Below are 18,771 nucleotides of genomic sequence, written 5' to 3'. Positions count from 1 at the left end.
GATCTCATGTGGAATTGGTGGAGGGGCCGCGTGGGAGGTGATTGGATCGTGGGGTCAGACCTCCCCGTTGCTGTTCTGGTGATAGTGAGTGAGTTCTCAGGAGATCTGATGGTTTGAAAGTGTGACGCGTCCCCCTTCGCTATTTCTCCCTTGGGCTCAAGGGATCCACCTGCCTCGGCTTCCCAAAGTGTTGGGATTACAGGTGTGAGCCACTGCGCCTGGCTGAAGCCTCTGTTGATCCTGATTTTTTCCCCATTGCTATTATGGCTGTTTTTCTCCTCCTCTTTTCTTGACTGGTCTCCCACAAGAATTATCCACATTTTTAAGGCTGGGTGCGGTGGCTCACACCTGTAATTCCAGCATTTTGAGAGGTTGAGGCAGGTGGATAATTTTAGGTCAGGAGTTTGAGACCAGCCTGGCCAACATGGTGAAACCTCATCTCTACAAAATATAACAAATATTAGCCGGGCATGGTGCACAAGCCTGTAATCCCAGCTACTTGGGAGGCTGAAACACAAGAATTGCTTGAACCTGGGAGGCGGAGGTTGCAGTCAGCTGAGATTGCACCACTGCACTCCAGCCCTGGCAACAGAGTGAGACCCTGTCTCAAAAAAAAAAAAAAAAAAAAAAAAAAAAGCAAGAGTTATCAAAGTTTTTAGTTTATCCAAAGAAATAACTAACTTGTGTATCCTAATATGCACATAATTTCCATATTATTAATTTCTGATGTCAGTTTTATTCGCTTCTTTCTTCCATTTTTTTGGATTCCATTTGCTGTTCTTCCTGTAATTTCTTGTGACGAATGCTTCATTCATTAATGTTGAATCTTTTTTTTTTTGAGATGGAGTCTCACTCTTGTCACCCAGGCTGGAGTGCAATGGCGCGATCTCGGCTCACTGCAACCTCCCGGGTTCCAGCGATTCTCCTGCCTCAGCCTCCCAAGTAGCCGGGATCACAGGTGTGTGCCACTATGCCCAGCTAATTTTTGTATTTTTAGTAGAGACAGGGTTTCACCCTGTTGGCCAGGCTGGTCTCCAACTCCTGACCTCTGGCCTTGGCCTCCCAAAGTGCTGGCATTACAGGCATGAGCCACCGTGCCTAGCCTGAATGTGTTTTTAATGTATGAAGGTAAGGGCCAGTGGGAAATCTTCCCTTTTAACCCCTGACATTTCCATGAAAACGCGACTCAGAAAAGGCAGATTAACTGGAGAAAAGGCGCAGAGGTGTATTAATGTGTCCACAGGGGAAAACACAGAGCGATATCCTGCACCCTGCAGCGGGGTTCAGACGCTTAGGGACCATCCTGGCCACACAGGCCATGGGGGGAGAAGAGGATTCTGAGGGCAGTGGAGCAGGGAGCGGAGATTAACTTGTAGATAGTTCTCTTTGCAATGTGAATGGGCCTGAGGGACAGACATTATTATCTTGTGAAAGGGTTTGTTCAGGTATGGTGACATTCTTTGTCTGGGGGTAGGGGGAAGAAAACACAATTGTTCTTGGTGAGTCCAGACTTTAGGCAGACAAAGGAACTTCAGAGAACTCCATCCTGACTTTGGGAGAGTCTGTGGGTTGTGGGGGAGGACAGAAAGTTCTTGAAGTTTCTTCGGCATGTCAAAGTGCCATATTTTGGGGTATTGGTTTCTGAGACCTAACAGTGGATATAGTTCTCTCAAAGCATGCAGTTATGGCTGGGCGTGGTGGCTCATGCCTGCAATCCCAGCACTTTGGGAGGCTGAGGAGGGCGGATCACCTGAGGTCAGGAGTTCGAGACCAACCATGGCCAACATGGTGAAACCCCGTTTCTACTAAATATACAAAAATTAGCCAGGTGTGGTAGTGCATGCCTGTTGTCCCAGCTACTTGGGAGGCTGAGACAGGAGAATCGCTGGAACCTGGAGGTAGAGGTTGCAGAGCCGAGATGGTGCCACTGCACTCTAGCCTGGACAACAAGAGCAAAACTCCATCTCAAAAAAAAAAAAAAAAAAATTAAAAACTAGCAAGATGTGGTGGTGCGTGCCTGTGGTCTCAGCTACTTAGGAGGTTGAGGCGGGAGGATCACTTGAGCCCAGGAGGTCAGGGCTGCAGTGAGCTTTGATTGTACCCACTGCATTCCTGTTGCATTCGGCAACAGAGCGAAATCCTATTTTCATTTTGATTTCTTCTGTGACATATACGTTATTTATAACTATACTTGTTCATTTCCAAACAGAGGAGCATTTTCTTGTTTTGGGTAATAATTTCTAGTCTAATTTAACTGTAATTAGAGAAGCCACTCTGTATGATTTCAATTAATTTGTGGAAACTTTTTCATGGCTCATTATGTGATCCATAGTTGTAGATGTTTGTGTGTACTTGAAAAGTGTGTGTGTTCTGGAATTGCTGTGATCAGTTTTCTATGTCGGTTACCTTTTTTTAATTTTAAAATTTGTTTTATTTTTAAAAATTTTTAAATTGAAAAATTTTTTTTTTTTTTGGTTTTGAGACGGGGTCTTGCTTTGTTGCCTAGGCTGGAGTGCAGTGGCGCGATCTCGGCTCACTGCAGCCTCTGCCTCCCGGGTTCAAGCAATTCTCCCACCTCAGCCTCCTGAGTAGCTGGGATTACAGGGGTGTGCCACCGCACCCGGCTAATTTTTGTATTTTTAGTAGAGATGGGGTTTCACCATGTTGGCCAGGCTGGTCTCAAACTCCTGATCTCAGGTGATCCATCCACCTTGGCCTCCCAAAGTGCTGGGATTACAGGCGTGAGCCACCGTGACCGGCCTATTTATCCTGTTTTAACTCTCTATCTTTGTTGATTTTTCATCTGCTATTACAAGGGGTGTTACAGGGCCTCAGAGTATGATTCTTTCTCTTTTTAGTTCTCTCACTTTAGTTTTATTTATTTTCTGACCATTTAATGGATGTTAAAAAATTTAGAATTATCATCTTTGGGTTAACAGTATTTTTTGTCATTTTGAATTAAGCCTTTTAACTGCTATTAATGCTTTATGCCTTAAATTTTCTTTTGTCTGTTGGTAATCTATTTATAGAAGAGTTAAGGCCAGGCACGGTGGCTCATACCTGTAATCCCAGCACTTTGGGAGGCCGAGGCAGGTGGATCACCCGAGGTCAAGAGTTCAAGACCAGCCTGGCCAAGATGGTGAAACGCCGTCTCTACTAAAAATACAAAAATTAGCCAGGTGCGGTGCCAGGCGCCTGTAATCCCAGCTGCTCGGGAGGCTGAGGCAGGAGAATCGCTTGAACCCGGGCGGCGGAGGTTGCAGTGAGCCGAGATTGTGCCACTGCACTCCAGCCTGGGCGACAGAGTGAGACTACGTCTCAAAAAAGGGAAAAAAAAAAAAAAAAAAAAAAAAAGCCTGGGCAACAGAGTGAGAATGAAACCCTGTCTCCAAAATAAATAAATACATAAATAAAGATTTGGAGGTATCTTGACCATGTTGGCCAGGCTGGTCTCGAACTCCTGACTTCAAGTTATCTGTCCACCTTGGCCTCCCAAAGTGCTGGGATTACAGGTGTGAGCCACCATACCTGACTCCTATACCATTATTTTTAAAGCAAATCTTATTCTCCAACTTAGAATGCTTTTTGTTCTTAAAATGTTGGGACATTTCCTTAAGTTCTGCGTCTGATTAATTAGTTAGCATTATTAACTCATTCCCTCAACCATAGGCATCTTGTGACCCACAATGCCCAACCCCTGGGAATGTCACCCAGCAGGTGTGGCTTTGTTCAGCTTTTATTCACGATGGGGTCACTCCAGTTTGGACGCCTCTTACAGTCTTCTACAGTTACTGAACCGAGCTGGGCTCTTCTCACCCAGGGCAGTAAAGTCAAACACTGATGTTGCAATTTGCAGCAGGGGAAAAATGATATTTATTGCATGGTACCAAGCAAGGAGAACGGACAGCTCACGCTTAAGACCCAAACTCCCCAGTGGCTTACAAGCTGGGGTTTTTAGGGGTATGGGTACATTTCAGGAAAGCAGAAGTTGCAGGCAAAATCATTAACCAATACCTGGGGTGTCATGAGCAGTGAAAAGTTAGAGGTAATCACATCCAAGCATGCCTGTGTCTTTCACAATGTCAGAATTTTATTGAGGCTATTTCAATCCCTAAAGCCACGAGCCACACGGCGTTCCCAAGGAGGCATGCTGCTTAGTGCTCCTTTTCCCTCGGTAGTGAGAGCCGCAGTCACACGGGCTCAAGCCACTGCACACGTCAGCCAATATTGCACACGACAACGTAAGAGTGTACTTAATCAGTATATACATGTTACAGGTTAACGTTCCACAACAAAGAAAGTAGAATTTAACATCCAGAGGAAACAGAGATAGGAGAAGGGGTTCACGAACCAGTCCAGGGGAGTGAAGAAGACACAAGAAGAAGACAGACACCTCCTGGTGTGGGCCAGTCTGTGGATCTTGCAAGGATGTCTTCGAGGTGGTGGAGCCTCAGGCGGCAGATGGTGAGTTCTGCCGGGGCCTTTCCTTCTGCAATCACAGAGGCCTCCCGTGAGAAGTGACATCGGAAGAGTGCGCTTGCTTGCGTCCTCATCTGTTTGGATGCAGGCTTTATTTTTAACTTGTTTATTAAGCAAAACATCTTACCTTTGTTGGCAAAGTGCCCTGTAAGATATACAATGGAGTCTCTTTCTAAGATGGAGTTAGTTATGCCAAGGGTGCTGTGTGCATGGGGGCACGCATTAGTGGCTCACAGGTGTGACTCCCTCCAGGCCCCTCAAGAAGAAATTCAGGACAGAGAACACGGCCAGAGTTCAGTCCTCAGTTCCCCCTTATCTGGGTCTCTGTGATAGCAGTTGGCATTTTCCACCGGGTGGGGGTTTCTGAAAGACTTGAGAATGTATGTTATGCTTTAGTTTCTATAGGGAAGCAAACCACCTGTGGCTGTGGCCTGCTTGGGAGACCCGTGCTCCCGTCGCCTTCCTGGCAGGCTGCTCACTTACCTTTCAAGGCTGGCAAGGTGACTGGAATTTCCCTTGAAGGGATTGAAGAGTGTTCCTTGATTTCCAAGCTTGGGAGAGCCTGGCTGGCGCCTAGGAGGGGTCCCTGCTCCATCTCACTATGTTGCCTATGTGGGTCTTGAACTCCTGGGCTCCAGCCGTCCTCCTGCCTCAGCCTTCTGAGTAGCGGGGACTACAGCTGTGGGCCACTGTGTAACCGCCCAGTGGGTTCGCCTCATTGTATTCACTCCTTTCCAGGTTTGTATTTATGGTATGAATTTTCATTTCACCACAAAAACTTAAATCTCCCACAAGACAGAAGTTTTTTTTTTTTGAGACGGAGTCTTGCTCTGTCACCCAGGCTGGAGTGCAATGGCGTGAGAGGCCTTCTGGGTTCAAGTGATTCTCCCGTCTCAGCCTCCCTAGTAGCTGGGAGTACAGGCATGTGCTACCACACCTTGCTAATTTTTTGTATTTTTAGTAGAGATGGAGTTTCACCATGTTGGTCAGGCTGGTCTTGAACTCCTGACCTCAGGTGATCCGCCCGCCTCGGCCTCCCAAAGTGCTGGGATTACAGGCATAAGCCACCACGCCGGCCACTATTTTATCTTTTTTAATAGAATTGATGTTCATTTAGATTTACCACGTTTTTACGAATTTGTGCTTCATTACTTGAGGTATCTCTGATTCTGAATGGGACCATTTTCCTTCTGGCTAAAGATCACTGTTTTTTTTTCTGAGATGTAGTCTCGCTCTGTTGCCCAGGCTGGCGTGCAGTGGCAAGATCTTGGCTCGCTGCAACCTCCGCCTCCTGGGTTCAAGTGATTCTCCTGCCTCAGCCTCCCGAGTAGCTGGGATCACAGGTGCGTGCCACCACGCCCGGCTAATTTTTGTATTTTTGGTAAAGATGGGGTTTCACCATGTTGGCCAGGCTGGTCTTCAACTCCTGACCTCAAGTGATTCACCCACCTCAGCCTCCCAAAGTGCTGGGATTACAGGCACAAGCCACTGTGCCCGGCCTAAAGATCACTTTTTTTTTTTTTTTGAGATGGAGTTTTGCTCTTGTTGCCCAGGCTGGAGCGCAATGGCACAATCTCAGCTCACCGCAACCTCTGCCTCCTGGGTTCAAGCGATTCTCCTGCCTCAGCATCCTGAGTAGCTGGGGCTACCCGCATGCGCCACCACGCCTGGCTAATTTTTTTGTATTTTTAGTAGAGACAGGTTTCTCCATGTTGGTCAGGCTGGTCTGGAACTCCTGGGCTCAAGCGATCCTTCTGCCTAGGCCTCCCAAAGTGCTGGGATTACAGGTGAGAGCCACCATGTCCAGCCTAAAGATCACTCTTCTTTTCTTTTTTTTTTTGAGACAGAGTCTGTCTCTGTCGCCAGGCTGGAGTGCAGTGGCGTGATCTTGGCTCACTGCAACTTCTGCCTCCGGGTTCAAGCAATTCCCTACCTCAGCCTCCCGAGCAGCCGGGATTACAGGTGCCCACCACCACACTCAGCTAATTTTAGTAGAGACGGGGTTTCACCATCTTGGCAAGGCTGGTCTTGAACTCCTGACCTTGTGATCCACCCGCCTTGGCCTCCCAAAGTGCTGGAATTACAGGCATGAGCCACCGTGCCCGAAAAGATCACTTTTTAAAAGACCTTCTTGGCCGGTGCTGTGGCTCACACCTGTAGTCCCAGCATTCCTTGATCAAGGGAGTTCAAGACCAGCTGGGGCAACATGGAGAAACCCCACCTCTACGAAAATACAAAAATTAGCTGGGCGTGGTGGTGCACACCTGTCATCCCAGCTACTTCGGGGACAGAGGTGGGAGGATCGCTTGAGTCTGGGTCAAGGCTACAATAAGCTGTGTTCCCGCCACTGCACTCCAAAGTGAGATCCTGTCTAAAATAAATAAATAAAAGATTTTCTTTTAGTGCAAGTATATTGGGGACAACCTTTCTGTCTGACAATCTTTCTTCCATTGCCTGTGGAACTCAGGGCTGTCATCTCCTGGCTTCCACAGTTGTCCTTCTCACTACCGACCCCTGGTGGCTGATCTTTTTCTCTGGCTGTTGACAGGACTTTTTTCTTTGGTCTTCTGCATTTTCACGGGTGCATGTGGGGCTATTTATTTGTTGATGCTGCCTGGAATTTTCTGGGCTGCTTGATCTGTGGCTGGATGCACTTTATCAGTTCTGGAAATGTCTCAGCTATTAGGTCTTCAATATTGCTTCTGCGCTATTCGCTCAGCTATTTGGGGAACTGTCTCCGTGTATCTGCTATCTTTGTATATTTCTTACTTTTTCTACTATTGAGTATGGATCAGGCACTGAGGGAAGTCCGTCAGAAGGATTTTCCACAGATCCCTCTCCTCCCCAGGTGGGAAGGCAGATCCCAAGCTTTCCTCCATGGAGGAGGCTGGTTCTCCCAAAGGGATCTGGGTGCTTTCTGGAGAGGGAATGGTGGCTGTGTGTTTTTAAATTGCGGACCAGGCCGGGTGCAGAGGCCCATGCTTACAATTCCAGCATTTTGGGAGGCTGAGGCAAGGGGATCACTTGAGCCCAAGAGTTCAAGATCAGCCTGGGCAACATAGTGAGATCCCATCTCTATAAATTTTTTTTTTTTTAAATAGCTGGGGGTAGTGGCGGGTGCCTGTGGTCCCAGCTACTTGGAAGATGAGGCAGGAGGATTGCTTGAGCCTGGAAGGACTGCAGACTCGGCGCAGCCCGTTCTCTTCTGCTTGTCTCCTGGTTGTCTCTGTGTCCCCACTGGCTTCAAGGTTCCCTGAAGGGGGCGGTCCTGGGGTGGGTCCGAGGGGGTCGGGTGGGGCTTCCTGTGCCAGACACCCTCCTCTTTCGCCCACAGGGCAGAAGTTCAGCTACACTAGCAAGGGCTGTGGCCCTCCCTGTGTGTCCAGATTATGAACCTCACCCATCCTGTGGTCCCTGGAGGGTCTTACCCCATAGAAACTGAGAATGGACTGATTGATTGACTTGAAGACTGAGAAGCTGGACATGACCTGCTGTGAAAAGAGCCTCTGTAACAAGGGCGTCAAGGGGGCAGAGGCTGTGGATGGGGGAGGCGGCACAGGGTCCTGCCTGGGCCTTACCTCCTGAGGTCCCCACAGGGGCTGAGTGGTGGGGGGCGGGTGAGGGGCAGTGCCAGGACCTGCTGCCCATCCTCCGGAGGCTCATCCGTGGGCAGATGCTGGGAAGTGGGGGCTGGATGGGGCTGCAGAGAGGAGGGCGCCCAGTTCCGGGCCAGTGTGGAGACTGGGAAATCCCTGGCGGGAGGCTCAGGTTCAGAGTCCTGAGATGAGCCTCCCTTCCTCTCCCTCCCCTCCCCTGCAGGTTGAGGTTGGGAGGGAGGTTGAGGCTGCAATGTGCTGTGATTGTACCACTGCACTCTAGCCTGGGTGACAGAGGGAGACCCTATCTCAAAAAACAAAACAGGCCAGGTGTGGTGGCTCATGCTTGTAATCCCAGCACTTTGGGAAGCTGAGGCAGGCAAATCACTTGAAGTCAGGAGTTCGAGACCAGCCTAACATGGTGAAACCCCATCTCTACTAAAAATAAAAAAATTAGCCGGGCATGGTGGCGGGCGCCTGTAATCCCAGCTACTCGGGAGGCTGAGGCAGGAGAATCGCCGGAACCCGGGAGGCGGAGGTTGCAGTGAGCCGAGATCGCACCACTGCACTCCAGACTGGGTGACAGAGCAAGACTCCGTCTCAAAAACAAAATAAAACACAAAATAACCGCCCTGCCCATAAACTGGGGACCATGTACATAGAGGGTGTAAAATCAGTCGAGTGGGACACAATCAATACTCTTTCAAATAAAGTAGAAGATATCAGAGTTGATCACAGGAAGTGAGGATAACTTGCTGTGTGAAAGCCGTGCTTTCATTATCCATAGATACACAGAGTGCACACCTCTCGGGGATGCTCGTGCTCTGACTGGCATGTAACATGCACTGCTTATAGATGTCAGATTAAAACATATATTTTAAGATTCAAAAATACAGGTCAGTATCCCTAGCAATATTCTAACTTCTCCATTGCTTGGTGTTATGATGTCTGGCTCAGCCATCATCAGGCCCTGGGACCTGAGCAGTGTGGCTGCAGGGCCGGCAGAGTGACCTGCGGACCATGGGCCCTGCTGGCGCTGCCCCTTCAGGTCTGACCTGTGCTCTGGTGTGCTGCCAGGTGGGGTGGTCAGGCCTCTTGGGCCCAAGCCTTGCCCACAGCTGCCCCGAGTCACTGGGGGGTCTTCTGGGCCTGACGCCTCCAGCTCCGCCCTTGTCCTCCCTGCTCTCAGGAGCCACCCCCACCTCACCTGGCCCATCCTCTCAGATGCCATGGACTCTCCAAGCAGAGACCCCTGAGGGCACAGAGTGGATTCTGCTTTTCGGAAGGGACCACCCACCGGAGAGGCGACCCATCCTTATGCAGGTCTGCTGCCTTTATCTGTCTTCATCAAGGGCTCTGTCCCCACAGCCCAGGCAGCCCTCTCTTCCTTCTGCCCAGCACCTCGTTGGGGAGGGGGGGCGGAGTCTGCAGTCAGTCACCCCTGGCCCATTTCCTGTGTCTTCTGATTCTCCGTGAAGAACAAATTCGGGTGTGGGTGTGATGGGGGTGGGCAGGGGGGAGGGACAGGGGTGGTTCCGGTTGTGGCCAGGACAGAGTTCTGGACCCCCCCTCCCCTGCCCCGAGGGAGCCCCCATGTCGTCCCACCCCGTTACAGGGGCCTCTGCTCCCTGCACAGAAAACAAGGGGTGCCTGGCCTGGGGTCTCAGTGTCAGAGCTTGTTGCCCTGCTGGCCCCTCCCAGGCTCTGTCTGCACAGGGGCCTGCCAGTGGTGGGCTCAGCCAGAGACCCTCATCCTGAGCGGGAAGGGCCTGGTCCTGGGCGTGACCTGAGGTCTCACGGCTGCTTTTCTCTCCTGCTTCAGACACCAACACCATGATGTACCAGGAAACTGAAACTGAAACTCAAGGCCCTAGTCCGGGACCCTCCTCTCTACTGAGTCAGAACCTCTCCTAAGGCGTCCTCCTACCCCAGGGGACAACCTCGCCCTCCTCTCCTCACCGCAGCCCCTCCTCTCCTCACCGCAGCCCCTCCTCCCCTCACCGCAGCCCCTCCTCCCTCCGGGTCTGTTCTGCTCACACCCTGAGCTCTGGGAGGCCCCAGGCAGAGAAGGGGTGGGGTGAGAGGGGTCTTGCTCAAGGTCATGTCTGCCTTCCAGAGCAGCCAGGTCAGGAAGGAAGGGTTTCTACCCCTCAGTTCCCATTCTGTGGGATGATGGGATGAGGCCATCAGCTGTGTGCACTTTACACAAACAATCCGGGCTCCTCATCACAAACCAGAAGTGGGGCAGAGGTTCCCAGGCTTGGGGGTGCAAGGCCTCCCCTAGCTCTTTCCAGGCTCAGAGCCTCTGTGCCACACGTGCCCTCAATGCACCCATACCCAAGACCATGAAGGTCACTGGCCCCATGCTGCTGCTGGCTGAGGGTGGGGGATGGGAAGGAGGCCTGAAGGTGGGAGTAAGACCCTCTCGATGCTGGGGGCTCCAGATCCTGCCCACAATTCTGAGTAGCCAAGGGCACCTGAGCCTACCTGTGTGCTGCCCAGGCCTGCTGCCGGTGCTGGTGAGAGGGACTGGAACCCACCCTTCAGCCTGCGACCCTGACCTGCACCCTCCCCGCCCCATCCCAGGCCAGGGCCTTGAGTGCTTCCAGTGCTACGGTGTCCTGGACCCCAGCCTGTGCCACCCCGTCTCCTATCCCATGCAGGCTCAAAGCTGCCCCTCCTCTGTGGTCACTGGCACTATCGATGGTGAGTCCTGGGTGGGACCCAGCGTCTGTAGGCAGGTGAGGGGTGGGCAGGGCACTCTCTGGCAGCATCCCAGGGGCTCTGCCTTGAGCCCCCTGGCCTGGTGGAAGCTTAGATCTGGGGACAGAGCTCAGGGACCTCCATCTAATGGACCGCAGACTTGGTGTGGGGCCTGGGGCCGCCGCCCGTTCTCTTCTGCTTGTCTCCGTGTCCCCACTGGTTTCAAGGTTCCCTGAAGGGGGTGGTCCTGGGGCGGGTCCGAGGGGCTCGGGTGGGACCTCCTGTGCCAGACACCCTCCTCTCTTGCCCACAGGGCAGAAGTTCAGCTACACTAGCAAGGGCTGTGGCCCCACTCTGTGCCCAGATTACTGTGGTCCCTGGAGGGTCTTACCCCACAGAAATTGAGGATAGACTGATTGACTTGAAGACTGAGAAGCTGGACATGACCTGCTGTGAAAATAGCCTCCGTAACAAGGCGGCCACAGTGCGGCGTGGCCTCTGGTGCCAGACTGTCGGGGAGCTCCTGCTCAGCCTGGGCCCCTTCCTCTGGGCTCTGCTGTGAGCCCAGCCCGCCCTGGCACTGCCCCTGGTGGGTAAACAGGGGCTCAGGGTGGTTGCCCAGTGCAGCCCTCAGCTCCTGCCCCGATGCCCCCGCCTGGCCGCCCAGCAGCCCAGAGACCCCCTCACCCAGCATCCTAGCTGCCTGCTGGCTCAGATAGTAAATGCATGTGTTCGCCCAAGGACTTTGTTCCCTTATTAACCCCTGGGGTCTGGCCTGCAGCCTTCAAGGGGTCCCAGCAAATTCCCCAGGGTGGGGCTCAGAGACTGGAGGGCTTTCCCCCTGGCGGCCCGGCCCTGCACTCATTTCCAGCCAGGATCGGCCCTGCACTCATTTCCAGCCAGGATCGGGCTCAGCCCCAGCCCCGAGGTCCAGAAGCAGCCTGGAGGGTCTCGCACTCAGGGCTGGGGCCCCCCAGGAAGACTTGCTGGGGGCTGACGGAGGGGTGGAGGCACCGTGGGCCCAGGCCTGCTGTGGCTGCCGGGTTTCCACGACTGTGCACAGCGTGTGAAACGGTCCCGGGCCCACAGGCTGGCGACTCCTGCAAGGCACCGCAGAGGGCGGGGGTGTCAAGGGGGCAGAGGCTGTGGATGGGGGAGGCAGCGCAGCGTCCTGCCTGGGCCTCACTGCAGGAAGTCCCCACAGGGGTTGAGCGGTGGGGGGCGGGTGAGAGGCAGCGCCGGGACGGGCTGCCCATCCTCCAGAGGCTCATCCGCGGGCAGATGCTGGGAAGCGGGGAAGCGGGGAAGTGGGGCTGGATGGGCTGCGGAGAGGAGGGGGCCCAGTTCCGGGCCGGTGGGGAGACTGGGAAATCCCAGGTCCTAGCAGGGTGTGGTGGGCCCTGGGCGGGAGGCTCAGGTCCAGAGCCCTGAAACGAGGCTCTCTTCCTCTCCCTCCCCCAGGCTTCAGGAAATTGAAACTCAGGCGCTGGGCTCCTCCCCTCTCTGCTCCAGGCCCAGGACACAACCCGGGCTCCCTCCCTCTGCTCCCGTGCTCCCTCCCTCTGCTCCTGGAAACCACCTGTCCTTGGGGGGCCTCCAGCCTCTCGAGGGCGGGGCAGCAGGAACCCAGCGGGACTACCCTACCCACCACCAGTAGGTCAGGGCTGCCTCTGACCTCAGCCCTAAACCCAGAGCAGAGGGAGAGCTGGGCCCCGAGTCCCAGATCCTAGGAGGACAAGCGGCTTCCACTCTGAGCATGTCTCCCCTGGGGAAACGAGGGGATGACTGCGCCCCGCCCCCGTCTCAGTGTGGTTGCGAGGCTCAGTAACCAGTCAGCTCACCTGGGAAGTGGAGGAGATGCCAGAGATGGAAGCGCAAGTTAGCTTTAGCAGAAACAAAGCATTTGTTAGAAATTCCATCATCGCCCAGCGCCCACCACGCTTCTGTTTCCCTGCAGTCAGATCCAGGTTCCCGGCCATGGCTTTTGGGTGCAGCTTCCTCTCACCAGCTCCACTATGATCAACTGTCTGTCCCTCCAGCAAAGCCACCTGCGATTCCGAGTGAACAATGCAGTGAACGCACTGCACACCGGGGCCCGAACACCGGGATCTCTGTCCTCCTGGCTACAGTGCCCAGGCTCCTGGACCATCTGGTTTCCACCCTCTGTTCTCTGCTTGCATTTCTCAATGCTAGAGCGACCCACTCAGCGAATCCAAACTCCCCACGGAATCTCAAGCTCAGTCTCTGCAGGCTGCTCTGACGGGCTCCGGGTCCTTGCACTGGGAGAGCTGATCGGTGGCAGGCCCCTCCTCCCGCTGACCTCTTCCAGGCCCTCTCACTCGGTTACAATGGGCCCCTCATGGGTGGCAGTAATGATTTGTGTGTTTCAGACAGGAATCACTACCTCGGGGACCCAGAAGGAGAACACAGGTCTTTGACCTGCCTTGACCTCAGGGACCTGGGAGGACCCGGCTATTCACATCAGCTGCCGGGGGTGGGAATCTTGGGCCTCCACGTCGACCACCGGCCCCTCCTGCTGGACGGTGCCCCTGGGATCCTGACACACACACACCACAGTTTCTGGCCAGCCGGGGAAATTCAGGGTCGGGCGCTAAGTGGCTGAGACCCTGGCCGGCTCCCTCCCACTGTCCCGGAGAAATGAACAAGCACACCTCCACTGGGTGTCTGTTCTTGTTTTCTCTCTCCAGCCCAAAGAGCCCTCTGGGCAGCGCACAGCACCCAACTGCAGACACGGCGGCCTGGGCCGGCTTCCTCTGTCAGGAGGCTGCCACCTGTTTGCCAGGGGGAAGCGGGCAGCGCTGCAGTCCAGGCACGGATGGGTCAGGGCTGCTGCCCAGAGCTTCTGCATGGGAGCCCCCTGCCCCTCCCACAGGCCACTCACTACACTCCGGCCCGTCTGTCCTGCCCCAGCCCAGCTTTTGTGCCCTCTGCACCAGCGGGTCCAGACAGACACCCTCCATTCCCAAGTCCTACGGCCCTGGGTGCTGCCCCAGCCTGAGCGTGCTCCTTCTTGCACCCGCTTTCTTTCCTCCATGCCCCCCAACACCTCCTTCCGCTGTGGGAGGAGGAACTCACTTGACCTGCTGAACCTGGGGCAGAAGAAAGGGCAGAGCACTGGGGAGGGGCTCCCTCTGAGGTCAGGCAAGCAGCTGGCTGTGGCTCAGGGGACGACTCCTCCTCCCCCACCACCCCCCTGGGTCATACCACAGAAGACCCCAGGACCCTCCAAACCTGGGGTGCTCTGCCTCTCCCCGCAAGGGGCAGCCACACTCAGAGCAGGAAGCTGGGGGACATCTGTATTTATTTGAGGCACCAAAGCAGCAGGAGGGCTCCAATGTGGGGGTGGGCTGGGGCAGGACTGGCTGGATTTGGGGCAGGGCCTAGACCTGGAAGTGGCAGAAACCCCAACCCCCAAAGGCTGCCCTTGAAGTGCATGCAGCTGTGCCAGGGCAGGGGGCTACAGGGACTGAGGCTCTCCAGGCTGCTGGCACACCTCCCTCCCCAAACATGGCCCCCAGAAGCCGCCACGTGCTCTCACGTGCACTGCACACCCACGTACACAGCCAGGCACACATCCCTACTGACACGGTCTCCCTGGGGACCCTGTCAGCATGTCCATGGGACTTGGTCCTGACGTTGGACCGTAAGACTCCAGGGAACCCTCGTCCCTTCCGCAGTCCCCCAAGGAAGGTCACATCATCCACCCCAGAAGTGAGGGCAGCTGGCCCCACTTGGGGCAGAGGCAGGGGCTGGGGCAGGTGGAGGTGCAGGGGGTGGGCCTGACCTGGGACCAAGGGCACAGATCAGGCACGTGAGGAGTCAGGGGCTCCCATACACTGTGGGATCCAGAAAGGGCTGGGCTTTCCTTCCTGAGCTGGGGGATCGGGGGACAGGGTCTGGGCGGTCAGGGGCCGAACCGTAGCAGGGCCGGCAGCAGGCTCAGCAGCAGCCCGGCACCCAGCAGGGTGACGCTTGCCCGCAGCCCGCCATCGGCCGCACTGAAATTGCACAGAAAGCTCTGGCAGCAGCTGATGCCCATGGAAGCCACACCAACATTGACGCCTTCTGGGATGGGGCAGGCCGGGGAACAGGTCTTGCTCAGGCTGTGGCCAAATGTCACGAGATTCCCTGCATGGGAAATGAGGCTGTCAGGGGAGAGACAGACGGCTGCAGACAGACAGCAATGGCCTCTGCTGAGCCCCGGCCCGGGCTAGGGAGATGGCCAGGGGAGGAAGGCACGGTCTGAGGCCTGGCACTCACCAATGCCAGCACTAGCAGACACGGTCACGCAGTAGTTGTCCTGGTCGGAGCAGATGGTCGGCTTCAGGCAGTACAGATTGCTCTTCTGGTTCAAGCAGGAGAAGCACATCAGCGAGCTGGCTGTGGAAGGACACACCTGTCTCAGGGAAGCCTCCAGTGTCCCTCCCAGGCCTGACCCCAGTGGACATTTACTGAGAAATTACTGTATACCAGGCCCTGGGCTGAAGGCAGAGCAAAGACAGTGACACCCCACCCTGGCCGTCGAGCAGGTCAAGCGACACTCAAACACACAGTGAGACAGTGTGGCCAGGCCGGGTGAGCCCTCTGCTGGGAGCGGCCTGGAAGGACCCCTGGGGCGTCTGCTCAGGGGAGAGGGGTGGAGAGGGAGTAGAGCAGGGCACAGCTGGACAAAGGTCTGGGGTCCCCGAGGGCACCTCACCTCGCTCCACACCCAGAAGGGCAGCCAGCAGCACTGGCAAGAAGATCTTCATTCTGGAGAGGATGGCCGTCCTGCCTGGAGGTCACAAACCAAAGCAGCCTGTCCTGCTCTGGAGAGACACACTGGTTAGGGGGCCGGGTGGTGCCTCACTCCTCCCCAAGACCTTGCACCCCCACTTTGCAGATGAGGACACAGACAGCAGAGGGGCAGGGACCTGCCAGCACACAAGGACTTCCCTGCTTCTCTCCTGACCCACTCCTCACTCAGTGCAGACATGCTCTAGGCTATCTCCCTCCTGAAACCTGGCAGGAGGGGGCTGCACAGGCAAGAGGAGGAAACTCAGCAGCCTTCTCAGAACCACAGAAAAGAAGGCAGAGTGAGTGGCCTCTGCCAGTGGTCCTGGGGTGGGGGAATGGGGAATGGTGATCAGTCATAATATTAGCTAGTCTGGGGCTGGGTACAGGGAGGGGCTCACGCCTGTAATCTCCATGCTATGTGAGGCCAAGGCAGGAGGATCACATGAGGCCAGGGGTTTGAGACCACCCTGGGCAACACAGTGAGACCTCCTGTTTCTACAAAAAATACAAAAATTAGCCGGGCGTGGTACGTGCCTGTGGTCAGCTACTTGGGAGGCTGAGGTGGGAGGATCTCTTGAGCCCGGGAGTTCAAGACTGAAGTGAACTATGATCATGCCACTGCACTGCAGCCTGGGCAACAGAGTGAGACCCTGTCTCAAAAAAAAAGAGAAATCTATATACACATCTTTATGTGTATCTGTCAGTGTATATTAGCTAATCTGTATCTAGAATGTTCCTTGGGATGGCTCAGTGTTTTGAGCCCAGGCAGCTCCCCTCACATGGAGACCTGGGGCCAGGTGGGGCATGGCTGAGGGGGAAAGCACTCCCCATTCCTGATGTTACTCAGTTCCGAGGAAAGCACCCCACTCAGTATCTGCTACTCCCCATTCTGTGGCTGGGAAATGGGCTCCGAGAGACAAGGCTGCGTGCCACTGGTCCCACCAGCAGGAAGGGGCCAGATGGGTCGGTGTACTGCTCCTCGGCCTCTGCACAGGACCCTCCCCTGGGCAGGGGCCTCTGCACAGGACCCTCCCCTGGGCAGGGGCCTCTGCACAGGACCCTCCCCTGGGCAGGGGCCTCTGCACAGGACCCTCCCCTGGGCAGGGGCCTCTGCACAGGACCCTCCCCTGGGCAGGGGCCTCTGCACAGGACCCTCTGCACTGCTGGAGAAAGAATCTGGAACACACCCAGCTGGGGTCGTGATTCTCTGTTTTGTGAGTGCATGGTGTTGGAGGGGGAGGCTGCTGCCTTCTGTCAGGGACAGCCGTGGGCAGAGGAGTGGGAGGGACATCCCGGGCCTGGGGAGCTAGTGCTGGGCACTGGGGGTAAGGAGGATGCCTCAGAGAACAGATCTGGAGAGGGGCCCGCAGAGACCCTAAGGGGAGAGCAGCAGGCCAGGACCGTGAGGCCTGGGCTGACATCCTGGGGTTGGGAGTGGGAGCCCCAGATGGCCAAAAACAGTGCCAAGTCGGGCTGGGGCCTGTCCCCGCCTCCAGGGAGTAGCCCGAGGAGGAAGGATCTCCAATTCCTTTTCCCCCACCCCCCTAAAGTGAGGTTCTGGTGTGGGGGGGTCCCTGAGCTGTCTCTGAGGAAGTCCTAGCATACAGGGCCACAAACAGGTCCAGCTGGTGCCGCCACCTGCTCACTGGGTGGCACCCAACCCGCTGGGCCACCAGGCTGAGCTAAGGCACCGGTGGGAGCCGCAGGCAATTAGGAAGGCCGGGTGGGCCTTGGAGCCCGGAGGGAGCCAGCCGGCAGGCCGTGGGGGGCGCCCCTGGGGCCCAGGCTGCAGGCTCATGGCTCATCCCCAGGCTCAGGGAAGCTGGCCCCTGGAGCCAGGTATCTAGGGGCTGCCCAGCCAGCAAGAGGCTGTCCCGGAATGGGGAGGGGCCCGGCGGTGCACTCAGGGAGGATGGGCCCCTTGGACCTCACCGCAAGCACCACCAGTGCCAAAACAAGAAGCGGGGGCGGGTTCCCGTGCTCCGGGGTGATACGCCGGGGGCGGTCAATCCTCCCTTTCCGGCCAGGAGCTCTGCAAGGTCCCGTGCCCCCTCCCCTAGTCCTCAAGGCTGTCCCTCCCGGCCCACGTAGAGGAGCCAGGAGCGTCTGGAGTTGGGTGATGGGCTCCAGTGGCTGCGCAGCCCTGGGGCGGCCGGGAGGCTCCTGGCGGCAGTCTCCGCCCGCTCCCGCCCCAGATCTTTGGAAACATTCGCGGAGGCCTGCGGGGGATGGGAGGAGAAGCTCAGCTCTCTGGGGACCAACCCACCGGCAGCCCCAGCCCCTCTCCTGCGCCTCCCCGTGCGCCCCTCTTGCTCTCTCCCACCCTCTCCCGCCCCGGCCCCCGCAGGGCGCCTTCCGCCGCGCGTGGCTGAGCCGGGGCCGCCGGGTCTGAGCGCGTGCGCGCAGGTGGCGGGGGCGTCCCGGCCGGGGGCCCGCGGACTCACCGCCGGGCGGACGCAGGTACCAGCAGCCTGGCCGAGCTCCCCGAACCTCGCGCGCTCTGGACCGCGGCTGGCCCGGAGCCTCCCAGGCAGCCGCGCGGCCCCGGGGCGGGGGCAGGGGCGGGACGCGGGAGGGGCCTCCGGCGGGCGGAGTCGGCGAGCCCGCGGTGGGGGTCCCCGCGCCGCCCAGGCCTACCCCGGCTCCTTGGGATAGATGGGGAGGCTGAGGCCCAGAAGGGGGCTGAGACCACCTCCCAGTTTCCCCAGCGAGGTGGCGCCTGAGCCACGGCCAGGCCCGGCCTCCTTCCACCCGGCCCTGCTGTGCGCGCGGCAGGTGCTGACCTGGCGAGGCCCGACAGGGGACCAGGTCGGGGTGACCGTCACTGACACCTGGACAGTCCTCGTTGTGTTCGGGGTGGGAAGCCCACGGGTGAGCAGACGTGTTTGGGTGTGAGCACGGAGGAGGGGTGCCTCGGAGAGTGTCGGGGAGCAGTGTTGGGGGTCTCGCCTGCGGAGTGGAGCTCGGGAGGGGAGGACGCAGGCACCCCCGCAGCCTGGGATTCCTGAGGTCATCTTGTCCCTGCTTCCCGCTCCAGGCTGGACTGTTCCTTGGCCATCCCTCAGGCGGGGGTGGGGAGACCGGCAAGGGTTGGGAGGTGGGAGGTTGTGGGTGCTGCACTGAGGCTCTGCCATCGGTGGGTGCCTCTCCTCCCGCCAGGCCCTCTCCGAGAGGCTGTGGGCGCTGGGGCTCTGCC

The 18,771-nt window shown here is 56.7% G+C and overlaps 1 protein-coding gene and 3 long non-coding RNA genes across 11 annotated transcripts in view; 2 read left to right on the top strand and 2 right to left on the bottom strand.

Annotated features, from left to right (window-relative positions):
- Window positions 1-11,518, top strand: part of LOC104007787 (uncharacterized) — a 13,248-nt gene extending 1,730 nt beyond the window's left edge. The window contains exons 2-8 of one of the 3 annotated variants that reach the window (XR_010159697.1): window positions 4,278-4,464; window positions 7,581-7,727; window positions 7,814-7,987; window positions 9,265-9,398; window positions 9,898-9,972; window positions 10,662-10,781; window positions 11,092-11,518. This is a non-coding gene — a long non-coding RNA (uncharacterized LOC104007787). Of the gene's footprint in view, window positions 1-841; window positions 959-4,277; window positions 4,465-7,580; window positions 7,728-7,813; window positions 7,988-9,264; window positions 9,399-9,897; window positions 9,973-10,661; window positions 10,782-11,091 lie in introns of those variants that run through there. The other 2 variants (XR_010159698.1, XR_010159699.1) reach the window with 2 other exon arrangements.
- Window positions 4,069-12,826, bottom strand: LOC134810928 (uncharacterized). Its single transcript, XR_010159700.1, has 2 exons — window positions 12,620-12,826; window positions 4,069-4,553 (listed from the first exon to the last, which is right to left on the bottom strand). It is a non-coding gene; the product is annotated as an uncharacterized LOC134810928 (long non-coding RNA).
- Window positions 12,827-14,083: 1,257 nt separating this feature from the next.
- Window positions 14,084-18,145, bottom strand: LY6E (lymphocyte antigen 6 family member E). Of its 6 annotated transcripts, none has more exons than XM_016960021.3 (5): window positions 18,020-18,143; window positions 17,508-17,794; window positions 15,499-15,607; window positions 15,060-15,179; window positions 14,084-14,927 (listed from the first exon to the last, which is right to left on the bottom strand). In XM_016960021.3, the coding sequence occupies exons 3-5, from the start codon at window positions 15,548-15,550 to the stop codon at window positions 14,704-14,706; spliced, it is 396 nt and encodes a 131-aa protein (XP_016815510.1). In that variant the 5' UTR covers window positions 15,551-15,607; window positions 17,508-17,794; window positions 18,020-18,143; the 3' UTR covers window positions 14,084-14,703. The 6 variants fall into 6 exon arrangements, with proteins under 6 accessions (XP_016815510.1, XP_016815511.1, XP_063673509.1 ...); XM_016960022.3 differs by having other exon boundaries at window positions 15,499-15,602; XM_063817439.1 differs by lacking the exon at window positions 17,508-17,794 and adding an exon at window positions 16,110-16,225 and having other exon boundaries at window positions 18,020-18,110.
- A 70-nt stretch (window positions 18,146-18,215) lies between these two features.
- LOC134810929 (uncharacterized) overlaps window positions 18,216-18,771 on the top strand; it is a 39,703-nt gene continuing 39,147 nt past the window's right edge. The window contains exon 1 of the long non-coding RNA XR_010159701.1: window positions 18,216-18,446. This is a non-coding gene — a long non-coding RNA (uncharacterized LOC134810929). The remainder of the gene's footprint in view (window positions 18,447-18,771) is intronic.

This window comes from Pan troglodytes, chromosome 7 (assembly GCF_028858775.2).
Source record: "Pan troglodytes isolate AG18354 chromosome 7, NHGRI_mPanTro3-v2.0_pri, whole genome shotgun sequence".
NCBI classification, from domain to species: domain Eukaryota; kingdom Metazoa; phylum Chordata; class Mammalia; order Primates; family Hominidae; genus Pan; species Pan troglodytes.
Note: the sequence above shows the minus strand (reverse complement) of the source record. Positions and strands in the feature narration are given on the sequence as shown.

What these genes read in the sequence shown, in the direction of transcription:
- LY6E (XM_009456091.4), bottom strand. Translation starts at nt 15,550, where the DNA reads ATGAAGATCTTCTTGCCAGTGCTGCTGGCTGCCCTTCTGGGTGTGGAG. An exon ending in CCTTCTGGGTGTGGAGCGAG is followed by an intron (nt 15,180 to 15,498) that starts GTGAGGTGCCCT and finishes GTCCTTCCACAG; the next exon opens with CCAGCTCGCTGATGTGCTTC. An exon ending in GTCTGCTAGTGCTGGCATTG is followed by an intron (nt 14,928 to 15,059) that starts GTGAGTGCCAGG and finishes TTTCCCATGCAG; the next exon opens with GGAATCTCGTGACATTTGGC.